Source organism: Dipteris shenzhenensis, chromosome 11, assembly GCF_047967505.1.
Source record: "Dipteris shenzhenensis isolate YYH24624 ecotype China chromosome 11, Dip_SZ_1.0, whole genome shotgun sequence".
NCBI lineage: Eukaryota > Viridiplantae > Streptophyta > Polypodiopsida > Gleicheniales > Dipteridaceae > Dipteris > Dipteris shenzhenensis.
In genome coordinates, this window is record NC_141606.1 from 9,524,819 (window position 1) to 9,546,100 (window position 21,282).

The following is a 21,282-nucleotide window of genomic DNA, read 5'->3' on the forward strand; positions in this document are numbered from 1 at the left end:
CAAGGTAATTTAAACCTAAATCCATAATAAGGAATATCATCTATAGCTAGCTTATTATCTTTTTGATGGATGTTAATAGGAAAATCCCTCATATCACAACAATATATATTGTAATAGTTCACCCTCAAAGGAACATAGTACTGGTTTAAGTCGTGATGAGGAACAAAATTATTACTTGAATGCAACAATCATCCCTCTGAAAAATGACCAAGTAGAATATCATTTGGGTAGTATGTAAATTTGGAGACCGGCCTTTGAAAACATTCATAGCTTGGGGAATGCAAGGATTGCATTTGTGCAAAAGAGGACAAGGTGTTTTAGGAATCCACGTCTTATTGGGTCTATTGGACATATGGCCATATCATGGATGGAAAGCAACTTTGCTATGATACAGACGTGATGCCTGCAATAAGTAAACTACACTTGATGTGGATAATTACAAAAGATTTGAGGTTTACACCCTATAGAAGGACAAGATTTGGAGGGTGATGAAAAGACTACTAGCTATAGTCATTTTAGCAGATTGTGGAAGTCTGAAGAACTTTAACAATGTGCAGATACCAAAAAAAGTAAGAAAGGGAGTATGTCGTATAGATTGTGGAAGTCTGAAGAACTTCTTTAACAATGTGAAGATACCTAAAAAAGTAAGAAACGGAGTATGTAGTATATGTGCAAACGTCAAGAGTCGATGATGACAAGGGGTATCGACCTCAAGCGGATGAGGTATCAATATTTTGACATGTAGAGATCGATGCTCTAAAATATTTTGAGTCTTTTTTGTAATTTTTGTGCTTTTTTATATGCAGATCAAATCAATAGTGCTCTTAAGCACCATAGAGCAATAAACTCAAGAAATGCTCCAAGTTGGCAAAGCATTTAAGAAAGTGGTTAAAGAATCTCAAAAAGTATCTTGGGATCTTTAAGGATTATTTGCTACACTTTATGAGAGTTCTAAAAGATGTGAAAGAAGACACATTTGTGCAAACACATCTTGTGGGATGTCATTCGTATTATGAAAAGCTCCAAGCTAAGGTATTTTCAAAGTATCCCAATTTGTACAATGATCCAAATCTATGGGTCACAATAACTCATTGCATTATCACATCATGGGAAACCCCCTTTCCAAGAACATTATATATCTAGCTTGACAATCAGCAAGAGAAAATAAAAACCAAGCATTGCTTGCATATATGTGTGTACTTGTGTTAGTCATACTCACAATCAAATAGATCAAATGTTTAATACATTCTCCAATAATTGATCTTGAAATTCAAGCATTATATCAAGTTGGTGCCTTATTGCCTAGTTTAAACAACATGCATGCTTCAGATTGTGATGGCACATATGAAAATAAATAGCTAAAATATCCGAAATCAAAATAGAGACTTGAAAGAAAATATCTACATGAACAAACTCCTTGCACTTTAATAGTTTGTAGCCCTTTGAGATGGGACCAAGACCTGAAAAGTGAAAGCATGCAATTTTGTCAACTCACTTTTCTAGCCCAATCATAAATCTCTTAGGGATTGCTCACATTGCAAAATCAAAATAGAGAGATGAAAGACAAGATGAGTGTAGGTGCCCTGCATGAAGAATAATGTGTTGCTCTTTGATGTAGGACTAGGACCCTCATAAGTGATAGCATATAGTTTGGTCATCTTGTATTATCCCTATCCAAAACCTCTCAGGAACTACTTAAAGCACAGAATGAAAATAGAGACATGAAAGACAAAATGCTCTACATGAAAAAACTATTTATAGGTCAATGGCTACATCAAGAATTTGTAGATTTTTCAAGTATGACTATGACACTGAGAATTTATAGCATACAATTCAGTCATCTCACATAGCTAACTAATTCTAAACCTCATAAGAACTACCTACATGTACTCAACTACTTTTAAAACCCTTAATCCTCTAGTGCTAACTAGTCTAAGTGACCCCTGATTCATCTAGCTATGGGCCTATCATCAAAACTAGTCTACACCATCTTAAAAATTGAAAAAAAGTGAGCCCAATTCGACTAACCCTAGTAAGTACATTATTTTACGCAATGAAGATCCATGTCCTACAAATGTGAAGAAGCTATATGTAGAGTAAGATTTTGGCGCCACAAAACTATATTAATCTATTTTAAAGACAGATGAACTTTCAATGCAAACATTGTGTTTAACTCAATGCCATTCCTACTTTCTCCCTTGAAATCACTTTTCTCTTCCATAATCATCTTAAGAGTTACCTCAAGCCTAGTCCTTTAGCCTAACCTAGTAGCTCTAGGCATAAGATTATACAATTTAAGACCATGCATTTGCTCTCTCTACCTGAGTCAAAATCAGTTAAGAACTTCAATGAAATTGTATCAAGGTAAAATTTTAGTATATACTAAGGATGTCATGCCAAAAAGTCCAAGAATGGGTGTCATGCCAAAAACAGAGGTAATGAGAGAAAATGAGAGCATACATGGACATTAGATTTTTGGAAACCTATGTACTTGTTGTAAAAGAAAATATTACTAAGTCATATATAAGGATATCATTGTATACATACTTTCCTAGGGAGAATAGAGCTATTCTATTATCTATCACATTGTCCTTTTTGTTCATCCTTATTTATTGATTGTCTATCAAAGAGTTCAAGATTCCATCATTTGGCCTTTGAGTTATGATTTAAAATTCTATTATGTTGCGCGAGTCCAAACGTTTTGTTTTGCCTTCCTTCAATCCCTTTAATATAAGAGTAAAATGTCATTCCCTTGTTTCACCACCTACTCCAAAAGCGTTTTCTTAAAGCATTATATGGTAGGACACAAGCAATTATAGCCCCACAATTAATATATCAAGAAACAATTTATAAAATATTTGTACATGATAGCTATGCTTATGGATGAAAATGTGACAAAATAGTTAAATTTTGGGTACATAGAGGCTCTAGAAGAGTGCAATACACAAGTGATAAACAATCAACTCATATAATGATACAAAATAGCATTTATTTTTTAAAACAAAAAATGTCCTATCATAGTGGCTTTCTATTTTTATGACAAAAATCCACATAAAACCCATGAAGCAATACACCATTTGAATTTCCTTTAATTTCTTTCCCAATTATGAGAAAAAAAGAACATTTCCCTTTCACACTCCAACAAAGGATCTTCATATTTATGTCCCTTGGAAAGGCTACCCGTCGTCAAATTAGTGGCCAAAGGGGGGAGCGAGGGGAAGACTTGGCTACTAATAGAAGACCTAGGTTATGGGTTCAGTGACCTCCTTTATGCCATCTAAGACCATCTAAGACCTAGGTTATGGATTTAATGACCCGCTTTATGCCATCTAAGACCACTCCCACCTTACGAGAGGAACAAACTTGGCTTCTTCTTATGCCATCTCGGATACCCATGCCCTTATGTTCGTAACTCAATAAAAGAGTTAGAATATGATCATAGGCATAATATATTTTGTGCTATGATACCTTATGTTACAATTAAACCATGTAGCTCATATTATTGATCATGAATATGTGGAAATTGATTAGCCCATTCCTTAACTAAGCATTCATTGCCATAATCACACATACTTTCTTGCGAAAACGCATGGTTAATGTTTCATGATGTATGTATGCATATGGCAATGCTCTCACATACATAGTAATTCAAATATAATCATCATTTATACATAAAGATAACAATTTAACACACACTTACCATGTTTACAAGGAAAAGACTTCATAAATAGACTAGAATTGAAACATAGAAGGAAAATACTTCATAAATGGAATTGAATTGAAACATATGCAACAAAATAACCACTCATGCTGCACGATATGGGGCCTAAATGGGAGGACCCGACCTTGAGGGAACTTTACTTACTTTCCAAGGATACATCCACTTAGGGCCCTTGATAAATCATCTTTAGCAACATACCCATGAAACCCTCATGATCTTGCATGAATTCTCATTCCATCATCCATGTCTCATGATTCCTATAATCGAAGGAAGGAAAACACCAAGGGAAAGAGATACCAAACTTCTAGATGCTCATCTAGAAGTCAAGGTAGTTTTAACATAAAAAACAAAGAAAATTTGATGAAAACATAAGGGATGGCCATAATCTTTTATTGAAGAGTTCATCTTAGTCTTGCTAACTCGAAAAGTGAGGGAAAGGGTATCACACTAAAAATTTGCAAGGGAATTCATGCCTTCAACAAAATGTTAATTACAAGATAACTTGCAACACTCAACACAGAGTAAACATGCAAGAAAACAGACAACAAACCCTTGTATCTTGATGAAGATGCCATCCAAGAGTTATGCTCATGCATTGCTCATGCCCAAGGTGGTGGAGACGCAACTAGGTGTACGAGATCTAATTTTCCCCAATCAAATGGTCTCATTTCTCATAAGTACGTCCATTGGTAAGCTAGGCTATTGGTATTTCCCTTAGCCTTAGCACATCTCTAGTGCAACATTAAACAAATGCTTTTTTTTCTAGCCTTTGGGTAGCCATTTGGCATAATATCTTTTGTAAGCTATCTTTTGTAAGCATATAGCTATTTAGTATAAAATCTTTTCCCTTACTAGGGCTATGGCCATCATCAACCTTTATATGTACTTAGAGCATATATAAGATCATATCATCAAGTACTCATCATGGCACTTCATAGCCACATTCCCATTGCACACGTAGATTAGCAATACAATGGATGGTCAAGATTTGCATTATAGTAAGCTTGACACATGGTTAAGATTTGCACATAAATTCAATGTGTAAGGGTATCTTTAATCACAATATTTGTGAATGTAGGTCTTTAAAGCTGGAGTATGTTTGAGCGAGTTGTACCTTGATGAGATATTATGCAAAAATTGATGTGATTATAGGGTTTGAATGCTCTTTCGTTCATAATGTCAATCATTAAGATATTTCATATAGCAGTTATGCACTTAATAACCTACCAAGATTATCCACAAAGGTATTCCATGTAGCTCAATAACCTACAAAGATTATTAGCAAGTTGTGCTGCATCACATGCAATCGATTCCTTAGTTTTATGCCCTACTATCTCATACAATAAAGAAAACAAATGCTAACCTTCTTTGATTCTACAAGTCATATCTAGACCCATCAAAATTTTGACTCGGACTGATGTAAGTCCATTGATGTTTGTCATGATGTAAGCATGGAGGAAATCTGGGAGAAACATGGGTGCATTTTGATCACAAACAATGTGTTAGAGGTTGGGATAGCATGGGGGACATCTTCTCATTCTATTCTACCTTTCCATGGTGTCTTTACAAGCTTTAATTGAGTCGCAAGGTGGAAAACACATAATTGATTAAGGCACTAATAGAGAGAATTGCTAATGAATGTTGATATGGACAACACCAAGAAGAAGAGCATATGTTGTAAAATAATGTCAATGGCATGTTAAGGATCTAAGGGAGTAGGTAGAGCAGCATGATTTGAGCATGATGTAGACAAATATGATACGCTTAGTAAACCACAAGATGATTGAGGCAAGGTACAATCAAAACAATATGGTATGGTGATAAAGCGGGGGTTGTAAAGAGGAGATTGATTAATGAGTAAGTCCCTCTATTTATGAGAGGGGGGGCTCCCCTCTTATTTATGAGGGTAAGAATTCAAAACACTTTGACAATTTTTTCTTTCGCAACATATACATGTAACCTAGTAAAAAGATCCTATAAAGTGGTAAAATATGTTTTAAGTCCAAATCTCCCCTTTTTATAAAGATTTTAAGCTATCACTTTGATCTTAGCTTCATTGGGTTTTCGCCACCTTTTCATCTAAGAAATCAATTGACTTTTGCCATTGAGATATAAAGGCCTTTTCAATTAGGTTTCTCCTTAGGTCAAGTTATGTGTATGGAGTAATTTGTTGAGATTATGGGCCTTGAAAATAGGCACATGGGAAAGCAAACTAATAGGGGAATTAGCTATGGCCCTTTAGAATAGATACATGGTAAGTATAGAGAGTAAACTAATAGAGGAATGAGGTTAGAAAAGTCCTCCCTTCATGAGACTCACAAGTCAATTTACCTTCCATGTCTTGCATGTTTTATTTAGATTTGGCACCATGTTTGGTATGTGGCAGTTTGCTTTCTCTAAGTGGTAGCAACACAGTTAACACAGCTTGACACTATTCAAGTAGCGCCACTAATAGCAAGAGAATAATGTTAGCAAATAATACCTTAGACCTCTCCACCGTTATCTTGTATGATCAATTGATTTCCTTTGAAATTTGGATATTATTGCCTTCAATCCACTTGTGTGTGGGGAAACTTTGGCTTATATTCCTTTCGAACTTTATATAAAGTTAGTAAATGACCTATTGAAGCAGGCCTATGAAATAAAGAAATATAAAAGGCTACATGCAAGCAATATCTTATACTAGTTCCTTGTCAACCTTGAGTACACCACTATCCTTTACCAAATACTAGGTTTGTATATTTTGGCTACACCTTTAGGTAAGCTTTAGTGATGGTGGCTATGAGGATGTCTTTTATGAATTTGCCATGCATTTACCGTTTAATGACTAGGATAATCTTTCAATGTGGCTTAAAAAGCTAGTTAGTGCAAGTTAACAATAGGTGCCACCTTCTTCCATGTGTGAATGAATAAGTCCCATCAATCCTAGCAATGGTCTTTGACGTGACTTGTTGGCAGATGTACACAAACTCTACTTATAGAGTGTAAATGGTGGGTCAAGGATTGTGAAGTAACTCTATCAAGCCATATCTTCATCAATTGTTGAACCATGGTTGGCAAGATAAAGTGAGGTTACCAACAAAGTTGATTAATACATCGATCTCTATCAATAACCTTTGAAATTATGGAAAAAGCAATTACATAAGGTTCATCTTAGCAATCAATGGTGAAGTTTTCGAGTTCCCATTTTCCTCTTCATTTACATTTGATAATTGTTTGCTAGTGATATCCTTTTCAACAAACTTTAATATACAAAAATGGTCGGTTATCCTTGAAATGGAAGAACTCCACACTCAAAAAGGGTAAATTGACCTTAAGATTCCTCTTTGCATAGAATTCCTTAGGCTGACACCATTTCCTATATCTTACTTTTGGAGGTAGAATAAAGAGGTCTCGAAGTTATCCATCTATTGGTTGAAGTTTTTAGGGTCTTGGCCTCTTTTCTTGTTGTCAAAATTAGATGACCAATAAGATACCTAGCTTATTATCCTCTTAGTTTAGGTCATGTGAAAAAAAGGAAAACGACACTCTTCAAGATATGACTTGACTCTAAGACTTCTCGCTTATCCCCACTCTGGGTCGAGTCTGAATTAGCTAGGTTAAAAATGGAATAAAGTTGGGATAGGCCACACTTTTTCCCATCTTTTTCAACATGATGGGAAGAGCCAGTTGTCTTCACACATATTTCATAAGCCAACAAGTCTTCACACATATTTCATAAGCGCACACTATACTTTAGGGTTGAGGAGGGGGGTGAAGGATAGGAAACGAAATTCTCTCAAGGGAGAAACAAGATGGATGGAGTCGTGTCCACGTGAGGGGGGGAAGAGGGGTAAACTTAGGGCAAAAAAAATCGGTGGGAGGGAACCGGAGGTAGGCGGTTGGAAAGGGGGGGCCGACCGGAAGTGGCCGGTGGCAAAGAAACCCTAAAACCCCGTTGCCTAGTTGGGAAGAAGTCTCCTTGATCATTCTTCTTCAGTGTGAGCTGCAATCTACTGCAGCTCTGTGGCTGCCCCAACCTCCTCTGCTTCTCCATAGCCTTCTCTTCCAAGCTCGGTAAGTCTTCTCTTCTCTCTTCCCTTTCTTTCTCCCCTCCCCCTTAATCTGTATTTCCGCTTTGTGGCTCTTCATTCAATCCAGTAGCTTTGTTTCTGCGCTTTCCTTTCCTATCGCCTGTTTCAGCTTTCGTACCTTGCATTGCTGCTCCTCCGCCTCCTTTGGGCTTGCTTATCTTGTTCTCGATTTCACCCCCGCAGTCTTCATTTTGTCAAGGATTCTTCCGTAAGGTGGAGTTTTGTCTTCAGGGCCTGCACCTGGTTCTCTTTTGGTCGTAGTGGGTACTTCCTTTGGTTTGCCACGTGATTGCAGCGATTACCTTGGTTAATGATCTCTTAGATTCTGTCGGCCTGCTCGCCTAGCTACGCGTCGGTCCCCAGTTGTTGGCGTTCGAGTTCTCTGCCTTACATGCTTTTTGTACTGCATCGCAGATCAATCATGGCAGGGTTGGCTCCAGAAGGATCTCAATTTGATGCTCGTCAGTATGACTCGAAAATGGATGCTGTGTAAGTGGAAGATCCATATCTTTGGCTGTAGGATTGCAGTTAATTCAATCTGGTGGTGTAATTTTACTCTTCTTGATGGATATTCATACGTCTCCGTGCTCACCAGGTTGTCAGCTGAGGGGCAGGACTTAATATCATCTTGGGAGGAGGTTAATGATTCTTTTGATACGATGGGCCTTCACGAAAACCTTTTGAGAGGGATATATGCTTATGGTATGCAATCATATGAGTCTTGTGTGTATATTCACGTAGTATTGGATGTCTAGCCCTGTTTACACTGTATTATAATGCGTTTGGATGTTGTCTTAATTGTCTGATTTTGTACCTTTAGGTTTTGAAAAGCCCTCTGCCATACAGCAGAGGGGCATTGTACCTTTCTGCAAGGGCCTCGATGTTATACAGCAGGCTCAGTCAGGAACTGGAAAGACTGCCACTTTTTGTTCTGGAATATTGCAGCAGTTGGACTATAGCTTACTCGACTGTCAGGCACTTGTGCTTGCTCCCACACGAGAGCTGGCCCAGCAGATCGAAAAAGTTATGCGAGCTTTGGGTGACTACCTTCAAGTCAGGGTTCATGCCTGTGTTGGTGGGACCAGTGTGAGGGAAGATCAACGTATATTGCAGGCTGGTGTTCATGTCGTTGTAGGAACTCCTGGCAGGGTTTATGACATGCTTCGAAGGCATTCTCTCAGGCCAGATTACATCAAGATTTTTGTACTTGATGAAGCTGATGAGATGCTTTCGCGGGGGTTCAAGGATCAGGTATTTCTTGCATTCTGAGCATTGAGCAGTGGTGCATTCAGTGACCTCATTTTTGCTAATCTATGATTTGTAATGCTATAAAAGCTTGTCTGAAGATGTTTGGCCTCCTGTCTGCAGATTTATGACATTTTTCAGCTCCTTCCCCAGAAGATTCAAGTAGGAGTGTTCTCTGCTACTATGCCTCCTGAAGCCCTTGAGATAACACGGAAGTTCATGAACAAACCAGTAAGGATTTTAGTGAAAAGAGATGAGCTCACTCTGGAGGGTATCAAGCAATTTTATGTGAATGTTGACAAGGAGGAGTGGAAGCTTGAGACACTATGTGATTTGTATGAGACGGTTGCTATTACTCAGAGTGTTATATTTGTCAACACTCGACGCAAAGTGGACTGGTTGACAGATAAGATGCGAGCTCGTGATCACACAGTTTCTGCCACGCATGGTGATATGGACCAGAATACCCGGGATGTAATCATGAGGGAGTTCAGGTCTGGTTCATCTCGTGTGCTGATTACTACTGATTTATTGGCTCGTGGAATTGACGTGCAGCAGGTATCATTGGTTATCAATTTCGACCTCCCTACCCAGCCTGAGAATTATCTTCATCGTATTGGTCGTAGTGGTCGGTTCGGAAGAAAGGGTGTTGCCATTAACTTTGTCACCAAAGATGATGAGAGAATGCTTCAGGATATCCAGAGGTTTTATGGAGTTGTGGTGGAAGAATTGCCCTCAAATGTGGCTGATCTCATCTAAAGATCTTGCGTTAACTATGATGACGACAAATTGAGGACTTGTTATTTTTATCACAAAGCTGGGAGATTTTGTCAACTCCTTGAGAAATTTGTTGTAGATGCTCTAGTTAATTATTATTGTGTCATGTTTTAAGTGAGATTTACGATGACTATTACTCTGAAGCTGTTCTTGGTTACATGCCAATGTTAGAGTAAACAGGCATTTGAGTTATGTGGCCAAGTGCATCTAGGCAGCTGGGAATGTAATAGTTTTCATGAGCTAAATGCCTTGCGTTTCAAGTTTTGGTGCCTTAGACCTCCTTGCAGGCTATTCGGTGCTCATAATCTTGTCTAGGTATATTCTAGATCTGTAGGCGGCGTTACAGTATATGGACTAACAAGCTTGTGTATGAATCCTCCATGATGCCATATGAGAATGCATTTTCACTATGTATATCCCGTTTTCAGGCTGGCCTGATTTTTGATCTTGTGATGACTTGGTAACTTATAAAGCAGTCTTTTTGTTTAGCTTTCCTTTTTCCAAGATAATGAAATGCCTCAAACTACATGAGAAACTCTAGCACGAACTACCTTTAGCTAAGCCATTTGCTGCTGGTAGGTTATGTGATTAGATTGTAATGCATTGAGTAGTCTGCTTAAATCCCAACTCAATGTAATGGATCTCTCAGTAGACAGTTTCTTCTAGACATTGTGTAGCACTCTGTCCCATTCCTTGTTTATTGGGTGGTTTGCTTATTTGTCCAGTGAGTGTTGTGTTGGGGCGGTATAGTGAATGGGTTCTGCAAAGCCCCCCCCACGTACTGAGACATGACTATCAGGGAGGTTCTCGAAAGCTTTCAAGGGAATAATGGCAAATGAAATATAAGTTTGTGACATGCAGTGCGGTAGTGGCTTACTTGGACGATTGGTGTGAAGGAACTCTGCCAGTTACAAAGTAAAGATTTCAACTCTAAAATCACACCTTCAACCCTGGCTTCATGTGGACTTTTTTTCTCAAATGGTTATGAAAGGCACAGGTCATTATATCTGTTCTGATGGAAGCTTGCCCTTCTTAGCCCTCAAGGAAACCTGAGGGCCCAAGCCCAGTTATGGAACCTATTAAGGGTGGTTATCTGGCAAAATAAAATGCCAAAGGTTAAGGTTTTCACCAAATCCAACTTCCCCCAGACTTTCTGCAGCTACCTCAGTTTGAGATCCTGGATATTCAGGACTATTATATACCTATGTAAGATTAGGATATACCCAATCATATAAAATCAGATTTTAGTTATTCTAAATTCAGATCCATCCCCTAGCATCCCTTATCTATCCTCTACTATTCCTTGGTCTCTCCTTTACACCCCCGAAATGAACCTGCAATTGCCATGTTGCTTGTGGATATGACCTCTCGACTGCCACTCCTCAGCTTCCTCGTGCAGTTCCTGCTCCAGACTATCATATATAAGTGAAACAATTTTGCATCAACTATGTCACTCGAGCAGGTCAATGTTATAGGGGTCTCAGTACCATGACGGGGCAGAGGGTTGTCCTTGGGTGAACTTACATGGTAACAATCGCAATGGACCAAAATCGAGCCTAGGAGTTGCAGACCACTCCCTGTCCTTGGTTGAAAACTTACATGTCAACAATCTCGACAGAACAAATTTGAGCCTATAAGAAGTTGCAGACCACCCTTTTTGCAGACCACACTTTTTGGAGACTGCCTGTCCATAACTGAGGCGAGTTGAATGGAGCTGATTTTTTTCAATCTTTCTGAACTGCTAAGGGTGTCAAAGAATCCTAGTGACAAAATCCTCGAGTAGAAATGATTTCATTGAGTATTAGTCCACCTCTTAAAAGTAAGATGGACAAGGAAGCGTAAAGCTACTTGGCCAGCAAGGTCCAAGTCGTCATAATGTTGCTTGCAAAAATTGGCAGTCTCTAGGAGACTGTCGTAACCGATTGACCAATTCTTGGAGAACCAACAATGTTGACGTTGATCCCATAAATCAAAGCATATACAAAGTCCTCTATTATTTAGCCATTTTGACAGCTTTGGGCTAATCTGTACAGGCCGATGTTAATCAGGGAGTCTATTAAGCAAATATTCACCTCACCTCCCAAAATTGCGGATCCCAGCCACCATACATCTTCGCATGCATATATCAACTTGGTCAACAGATCAGACTACATGAGAGAACAATTTCTTGCCACTTTGCATTGGGGGATGTTTTTAGGTGAGCATCTTTTGGTGAGCGTGCACAAAATGGTGAGCTCTCTCTCTCTATCTTCTATCTTCTCTTTGGATGTCTCTCTCATCTTGCATGTACTCTGTTTCTTCTTCTCCACCCCCCTGCCCCCCCCCTCCCCCCTCTCTATCCTTTACATAACTTGCCACAAAAAGGTTTAAGAAGGTGGTTGAAAAGTTTTCTTGTAAAATAGATCAAGTTATAACTCAGGATATTTATGAAACATTTGAAATAAGTATATGTCGAAATAAAACCATTTGCTTAAGATGTCAATGTGGATTGTCGAGGTTTATAACATGACATTGATCAATCATGAAATGAGTCGTGACTGTAGACAACAAACATATAAGATCCCCCCCAAAAAAACCACCCACAAAAAATGTTGATTTGTATTATTTTAAAAAAAACTACCATGTGGTATTTTGGTCATTAAAATGCCACGTGGTAATTTTTTTTTTGGGTGGAAAAATTTTCAGCTCTCTAAATGGAGAGAGAGAGAGAGAGAGAGAGAGAGAGAGAGAGAGCACATACAAATACAAAATAATTTTAAGCATTTTTCCTAAAATAACAAAAAATCTAAGTTTGTATGATTGGATATATTCTAGTCTTCCAAAGATATATATTTTTTCTTTAAAAAGTTGCCAAAATTGCCACATGGCCTTTTGGCGACCAAAATGCCATGACTGCACTGCGGCAGTGTTCAAAATGATAGATTGCATCTAATTATTACACCAAGAACTAGTGCAATGGTCTCTCCAAGCCAACCTTCAATTTTAATGATCTGCATGGGTGCGTACTCAGTAACAGGTGGCAAAGCTGCAGCAAAAGGCTGCACGATGATAAGTGATCAGGTGGCATGGGCCAGAGACTGCATTGCACGAAGCAGTGTAGAGATGCCATGTGTTGAGCATGTAGTGTTCTAAACAAATAGATTTCATCTCATTATTATGCCAGTGCGCCTTCATGACGTCGGGAAAATTTTCGATGAGAGCGTGGATCCGTGCAAAATTCAAATATTCACCCAAGAGAGTATCACATCGCGACCCCCAAAATGGCCCCGAAAATAGTTTCGTGATTGGCTACACCCAAGCAAATGTTGACCCGCAAATCCATGAGGCCCTCAAGTCTCCAATTTCTCAATTAATCCACTTAGACTAGGGTACCAAGGGGGGTGTTAGGATCACATGAGGCCTATTCTTTCAACATCACAAAGCAACACAAAGGATATTCATCACTAAGGGTTTACAATTCATAAGATGTCTCACACACTCATGTACAAGTCTCTAAATAGACAAGGGAAAGGAGTCTAGTTGTCTTGCATAAAGCACACCACAAGTGTCCACATGCAAGGAGGTGATTACAACCAATTGCCACATGGCATCCAAATGTGTTGGAGGCATAGCATACAACTAGAACCTTAGACAACCCCACTTATGTTTAGATAGTTGCAATGTGGTGTTGGATGTTATGATAATCTAATTTTGAATAGGGTTTGATGAAGGAGCGTAGTTGTGGTGCTAAGGAATGCAAACATGCTAAGATGAGTTTGCGAAGGTGAGACCTTGTTCTCTCATTTTTGCTATATCATCTTCATGCTAGTCTTCTTTATGTTACGTACCTTGTTAATAGTGTATGAATTCTTGTACTAATCCATACTTTCTCCTCCTTTGCTAGTTGCTATTGTTGTGGAAGGTGAGGGCTTTCCTTTTCCCCATTTACTATGTAGTCTTCGCACAATTCTTCTTTCTACCATGCAACTTGCTCCTTGTGGATTCTCATAATCCACACTTCCTCCTCCTCTATTAGTTGTTGTTGCTGGATGAAGAAGAAGAGAGATTTTCTTTAAAGGTTGCTTCAATTTGAGATGACAAGCATGCATGTTGGAAAGTTGTTGCAATAAAGCGGTAGTCATCATTGGTGGTTCTTGAACAAAAGCATGATTGATCGATTTAAACACTGAGGGAATGGTAGGATTCCTATGATGAACCATCCCTCCCCCCCCTCCCTTCACTCCACCCTCACTTGGTCTTATCTAAGGGCAGACAGCACTGCACCATTGGGGCACAAGGCCCTTGGTTGGTGATCAAATATACACACACCCCACGCTCTTGCACACGTTAAATCACCAACTAGGCCCTTGGCCATTGTCCCAGATTTTGATAGGTTGGAGAAGGAGCAATGGAAGATGATGGAAGAAAAAACCAAAGAAGCCAAAATCAATTAGAGCCCTTTAAAACTAAAAAGCAAATAGGATTCACACCATTAGATCTTTATGAAGCAATTGTTTGTGGTGGCTCATAAAAAGAAAACCTTCGTTTAGGTTGCCTATGAAGCAACACTAATCAATTGAAGGATGTCCACATCATCAATCGCATTAGTAGTGTGACATGAAGTAAGGGGTAATAAACTTCATGCACCTCTTCACGTCTTGCTGCTTTCGAACTGAGTGATAGAGATATTCATCACTAGGAAAGGGACATTAAAAAGAACCTTTTATACCAAGAGACCACACCATACTATGCTCCCTTATATGAGAATGAAAATGGTAACATCCCAAGTGATGTTGTACTCAAGCATAGGGAGAAGGAAAGGATCAGCGGAGGCCATAATCTTAGCAAGCCAGTCTGTGCCAAAGAGAAGAGCGATACATTGTTGAAAGAAGATCTTGCAGCTCAACATGACATGAACTGATATATATCTAGGAGTTTGAAAGGTTGATTGGGTTGGATGGGTAGGTTCCGAGGAAACATTGCACCTCCTTCATAGACACCTTTACACTTAGCTCAAAACACTCTCCAAACTATCATTAAACACAGAGGCCTATAACTTTCAATAGAGACATGAAATCAAATATTTAAACACATATCAAGATGCATCTTGAAATGGGCTTCAGTCTGATATAAGTTTTGTAAGAAACAGAGAAGCAGTCGGAAAGATATGGGCAGTTTATTGGGCATGGGTAAAAATTGTCTGAAAAAGAAACAGCCACACATAGAGATAGTCATAGATTTTTTTTGTTTGACATCTAATACAATAATTGAAGACACAAGATGATGCTCCTTGAAGAGAGCTTCACGCTGATATAAGTTTCGTTCAAATCGGACCATCGAGCGAAAAGTTATGAGCAAAATACTGATAAGGCATCAAACTGTCATGAAAAACATCTACTCCTATTGGTGCCAACTTGGGAGAATACTACCTCCATGATTAGACTTCATCAATGATCCAAGTCCCATAGAGGTCACCTAGGAGGGAAGGAAGAGCTCCCTTTGTGACTTGGGAAATAGATAAATCATGTATGCACAATGAGTGGCCGAATAGACAACACTTTTGAGCACTTTGGAAGAGAAAACAATGGAAAAAGGAAAGAGACACCCAAGAGAGAGAACCTGAAGTGACCTTCATTACCAATAGAGTGAGACTCCACTCCAATGCAACTCAAAATACTATAAACACAAGGGAGAAGAATAGGTTTCATACGTACAAGAGGGAGCGGAAACTCCAAGACTACTCATAGAGAGAGAATGAACTAGAGAGAGGTGGACTCAAGAGTCTACACAAGAGAATATCTACAAGAGAGAGAGAAGGCTCATGGAAGAGGCTTGAGGAGGGTAGAGCTACAGCAACATGAGGCCTAATGGTGGAAGAGATGATGAACAAGGGAGGGGAGGGCTCCTTTTATAGAGATTTTATCACCCTCCTTCACCCATTTACAATTGCCGCCTGTAGATTCCTTTCCCCATCAATCACATGAGCCCGTATGTCACCATTCACGTCCTTTTTGGCTACTCTTGCCATGTGTTCCATCAAAAGATGCTCAAGACTCTTAAAATATTGAGAAAGTCAAGAGTCTCCCCACATGGAGCCCATAGGGACCCTTTCTTTTCCATATGTCCACATCCTCCTTATTCCACATGGGAATTCTAGAAGGATTCATCTTCACTCCACACTCCTCCACATGCCTTCCACACGCTTGGCATGTGGCCTCTCTTATATTATTGGAACACATGGACATGAGCCCACCTCTTTATATGACTCACTCTTCCTATTTTCTAAAAACCCCATAATATCCCGTACACAAATAACTCTCATCCCATACCAAGGTATTTATAATTCATACCTATAGTATTTACAATGATTCATTCCACTCATCCTCTCAATCCCATACAATATCTTAGAAAATAGAAATAAGTGAGAGCCGCTAGGCTATCACTTGATACTCAAACTCTTATCAAACATAGAAGAAAACAATAGCAATACCAAATAAAAAATATCAATTTCTGGCATCACATCTTCCCCCCCAATAGATCCTCTCTCATGACAGAGAGGGTCTGCTGGCCCTCAAGGTAGTCAAGCATAGAAGAATTTAAGGCGATACTCATTGGTGCATCTGGGTATCACCATGCCGTCAACATTCTCAAGCTGATAGGTTCCATTGGTGACATTCATATACATCCTTATGGAGGCGTGGCCAAAAGTAACCAATCTCTGCTTCTGTTATGGAGTTAACCCTCGAGGAAACATGCCTTCTTCTAGATATTGCTGAACATCTTGTAGTTTTGGCCATCCAGTGTCTACCAAAGAAACCACTCCCTGGTCTTGTACTACAATGGCTTGAGTAGCTAACTCATCTGTCCTTTGATTTTCTTTTCTATTTATATGAACAAACTTGCAAAAATCAAATTGACTACATAGTGCCATAGCCTTTTGATTAAGCTCCTTCAAATGACGACTTCTTGTCTTGTAATTCCCTTGCATTTGCTTTATAATAAGCTAAGAATCTCCTCTTACTTCCAATTCTTTAACTTGACTTTGAAGACAACCTCCAAACCAAGAATCAAAGCTGAGCACAAGATTAAGTTGAAGCCAGAAAGCAAGCCAGTTGTGCAACGCTTAAGGCGATTGGGGGTGATCCAAGTTGAGGCACTAAAGAAAGAGGTAACACGACTACTTGAGGCAGGATTCATCTTTCCTGTTGATGATTCAGAATGGATATCTCCTGTAGTTGTCACACCAAAGAAAGGAAATAAGTGGCGGGTTTGTGTGGACTTTAGTCCTTTGAATGCATGCACTAAGAGGGATCATTTTCCTTTGCCATTCCAAGATGAAATACTAGACCAGGTAGCAGGGCATGAGATGTATTCTGTATGTGATGGGTATTCTGGGTACTTTCAAATTCGTATTCAGGAGGAAGATAAAAAGAAAACATCATTTGTCACACCTTGGGGAGTTTTTGCTTACAGAATGATGCCTTTTGGGTTGACCAATGCACCAGCTACATTTCAAAGGTTCATGAGTCAACTGCTCGAGCCTTACTTGGGAAAGTTCATAAGAGTGTTTTTGGATGAAGATTTTTGCATTTATTCTTGGCCCATAGATCATATGGAGAAGTTAAAGATGGCCTTAGCTAGGATTGATGAAGCAAAATGATGTCTAAATCCTAGCAAGTGTCATTTAGCTCAAACAAAAGTAGTCTTGTTGGGGCATATTGTGTCTGAAGAAGGCTTGCAAATGGATCCTGAAAAGGTTCAAGCAATCATGGCATTGCCAAGTCCTGAGAGTGTCACAGGTGTTCGTAGAATTCTAGGAAAAAGCAAGTATTATCAACACTTTTGTGATGATTTCACAGAGATAGTGCATCCCATGAACTTGTTGACAAGAAAAGGAGTTTCTTTCCAATGGGCGGTGGAGCAACAGGAGTCTTTTCAGCAACTTAAGGAGGCCTTGAGTAAGGGCCCAATATTAAAGCCCCCTGATTGGTCTCAAGACTTTTATGTAAATCCAAGTGTATCTTTGCATTCAATTGGTGCTGTATTGCTACAAAAAGGAGAGGTAGGTAGAATGTAACCCATCTATTATGCCAGCTGACAACTTATAGAGGTGGAAACAAGGTATGAAGAAATGGAGCAGCAAGCCCTCTCTTTGGTGTTTTCAGTCTTCCAAAAGTTTTGCTCCTATTTATTACCTCGGCCATTTTTCTTTCTTACCTCTCAATCTGTATTAGCATATATGATTCGCAAGCCTAATCCTGGGGGGAGATTTGCAAAATGGTTGTCAGAGCTTCAAGAGTTCTCCTTCTCTTTTGTCACTGAAAATACCACTAGGTCCACTATGGCAGATTTGCTCACATGACAGCAGGATCTAAGAGAAGAAAAGAAATATCAGGAGGACAAAGGGAGACACCACTGACAGCTTTCGTCTTGTAGTTTGATGGGGCTTTTAGTTCTTTACGCCAACAAGGAGCCGGGGGGATGGTCTTGATGAATTCTAAAGGTCAAGAAGTATGGGCAAGAGGACAAGAGCTTCCAAGTATCACAACTAACAATGCAGATGAGTATAAAAGAGAGACTAGTCAAACCTGTGAATAGCTTGTTGCAAAGAGGCATGGAAAATCATCTAACATATCCAAGTACTAGAGCTTCTCACTACCTGATAGAGAATCACCAAGAAGCTCTTCATTGCGTTGGCATCATTTAGTGTGCTCCACATCCTCCACATGAAGTGTCTCTATAGGATCTTCTTGTACCACCACCTTGTTCCCTCCTGACTCATCCCGATCAACACCAAGACAAAGACCAAAGGCCACTCCTCCCACCTCACCCTCTGAGCTGGACTCCTCTGAGCTACACCCTATCTCTTCTTCTTCATCGGTTAAGTCAAAGCTCGAACTCTCTGATGTTGAAGACTCCTCCTTGACAACTTCCTTTTTGTGACTTTTGATGTTGTAGCACACCTTCTTATCATTTCCCTACAAAATCAATTCTCCAATATCCCACTTTTGAACAGCCTTCACCTTGCATAGCCAAGGCCTTCCCAAAATCAATGAATAGGCACGTGCATCTAGCTTAGTAGGGATTACCTGAAAAGTAGTTGGCATAGAAATTCCACACACATCCAGTTCTATATTCTTCACAACTCCCAAGGTCTTTACCCTAGTGTTGTCAGCCAATTTGATGCGATAAGGAGAGGTAGTACTAGAGTATTTTTAAATCAGCATCTATCATGGTCTTTTCACTCATGACATTAATGGATGCACCTCCATCAATGTAAACCATCAATATAAACATTAGAAATCACTTGACCACCGTCAATGATCACATCAACCACAGGTACATCATCACGAAGCTCTATATCTACCTTTTGCACAACAAGAATGGTACTTTTTTTCTTTGACACTCTTGTGCTTGCTAGCTTTCCCCATTCCTTCTGTAGTTTTGGAGACAAAGCAAGTAATTGACCAAAGGTGATATGAGCTTCCTTTTCTTTAAGGTTGGACAACAAGTCATAGCTTCCAATGCCTTGTCCTAAAGGAATGTTTGACTGGCTAATTCTTCTTCTAGATGCCCTCTATTTCTTAATACGGCATTCCTCTTCCTGATTTTCCTCATCTACTTCTTCCTTGCTTTCTTCTCCTTCTTTTGCTTTACCACACCCCCGTTTAGCCATCATTACCTCTCTTCCTCATCCCCTGAAGAAGCTTCTAACAAGGATACTTGTTTTTCTTCTTTCTTTCTCAATCTAGGACACTCGAGGCGATAGTGAACTTTTTCATTACATTCATAGCAAGTGACCCCACTCTTATCTCGAGGCCTATCTTCACTCTTTGGTGCTCTAGGTTATCGTGCATTAACCAAATGCAATTTCAAATCAGCAAACTGTACCATCAATTGGGAGATATTATGATCTAACTCAGAGGACTTTGGTACCTGAATAGTGTCCATTACCTCCACTTTTGAAGTTGAAGCTGTTGATGCAAATTCTGCCATCAATTGGGAGATATTATGATCTAACTCAGAGGACTTTGGTACCTGAAGTTGTTGAAGCTTCTTTCTTGGTCGCAATGTGAAGTGCCTCCATGTATGTTTTTGGATCTTTACTCATTACTTTTGAGCGAAGGAGGCTTCAAAGCCATAACAAATTTGCTCATCTTTAAGTGCTCCATCCCTACGAGACTTTGAGGGGCCGATGATGCAGATGCCACAGCTCGCAAAGCTGCCCTTTCATACTTTTTCCATAAAGTTTCATATTGGATTGCCAACGCAGAGACCATCTCACCCTCTTCTTGATAGAACTGGTCCAATTGCAACATTAAAGCATTTGGCTACTCCACTGCCCCAAATCTCTGCTTCATTCCGACAAGGTCTCATGCCAACTCAAGGCTACACCTTCAAGAAAATCAGGCAAAATCTCTGCCTGATCCTTCATGGACCATCTAGAAAGCCGGCATCCTTGAACAAAATCCCAAAGATAAGACTCCGAGTCTTCCCCTTGGGTCCCTTAAAACACTGGAACCTTCACCATAATGAAACACAAAAGGGAAACACCAAGATCCAAATAATATCCCAAACAAGATCCCACAGAGCCTTAGTATACCAAGTCCAACTTATTATGCATAACCACTTGTTGAAAACCCTCCACAATGTGATCCTCAATAAAATCCTCAAAAATAAGTGACCAACCAGCACCATGAAAACATTGTGTATACATGCATTCAAGAATCACCCTTCTCACAATTGGAAGTGCACATAATGGCTTCAAGATATTGTGCTCTTCATCATTTTCATAGCAAAAGAAGTTGAAAGCATTGAGAATCACCACTCCACTATTATAGTCAATAACTACCCAAAGACTCAACTCTTCTTCACACCAAGCTGCTAGTGCATGAAACAATCCCCAATCTATCATTGTGCCTGCTACCGGCATTGTCGATTCACCAACATATTCAAGAGTGCAAACATAAAGGATATGATCATAATGACCATGGGAATAGCTTGAGCATCACCTTAAACAGGCTGCAATCTCTTCTAACAGAGTTCTTCCAGGCATCTTCTTTATCACATCAGAAAACACATGCCTATACTAGGCATAACATGCAATCAAGTACACCCAAGACCATTTAGTAAGGTGGGATTAATCCAATACCAGACGTACCCAGCGTCTGCACCAAAAGATGTGACATGTAAGTTGGGGATAATAAACTTCATGCACCTCTTCACTTCCTGCTACTTTCGAACTGAGTGATAGAGATACTCATCACTGGGAAAGGGACATTAAAAAGAAGCTTTTATACCAAGAGACCACACCATACTATCCTCCCTTTACAGATGGTAACATCCCAAGTGATGTTGTACTCAAGCATAGGGAGAAGGAAAGGATCAGCGGAGGCCATAATCTTAGCAAGCTAGTCTATGCCAAAGAGAAGAGTGATACATTGTTGAAAGAAGATCTTGCGGCTCAACATGACATGAACTGATATA

General features: G+C 39.5%; 1 protein-coding gene across 1 annotated transcript; it reads left to right on the forward strand.

Annotated features, from left to right (window-relative positions):
* Window positions 1–7,693: 7,693 nt before the first annotated feature.
* On the forward strand, window positions 7,694–9,930 carry LOC147896595 (eukaryotic initiation factor 4A-9). Its single transcript, XM_087381963.1, has 5 exons — window positions 7,694–7,777; window positions 8,209–8,283; window positions 8,390–8,496; window positions 8,615–9,045; window positions 9,163–9,930. Exons 2-5 carry the CDS (start codon window positions 8,216–8,218, stop codon window positions 9,796–9,798), a joined length of 1,242 nt encoding a protein of 413 aa, XP_087238089.1. The 5' UTR covers window positions 7,694–7,777; window positions 8,209–8,215; the 3' UTR covers window positions 9,799–9,930.
* The last annotated feature ends 11,352 nt before the right edge of the window (window positions 9,931–21,282 follow it).

Coding starts and splice junctions, on each gene's coding strand:
- LOC147896595 (XM_087381963.1), top strand. CDS start 8,216: ATGGCAGGGTTGGCTCCAGAAGGATCTCAATTTGATGCTCGTCAGTAT. Junction 8,284..8,389: donor GACTCGAAAATGGATGCTGT/GTAAGTGGAAGA, acceptor CGTGCTCACCAG/GTTGTCAGCTGAGGGGCAGG. Junction 9,046..9,162: donor CGCGGGGGTTCAAGGATCAG/GTATTTCTTGCA, acceptor TCCTGTCTGCAG/ATTTATGACATTTTTCAGCT.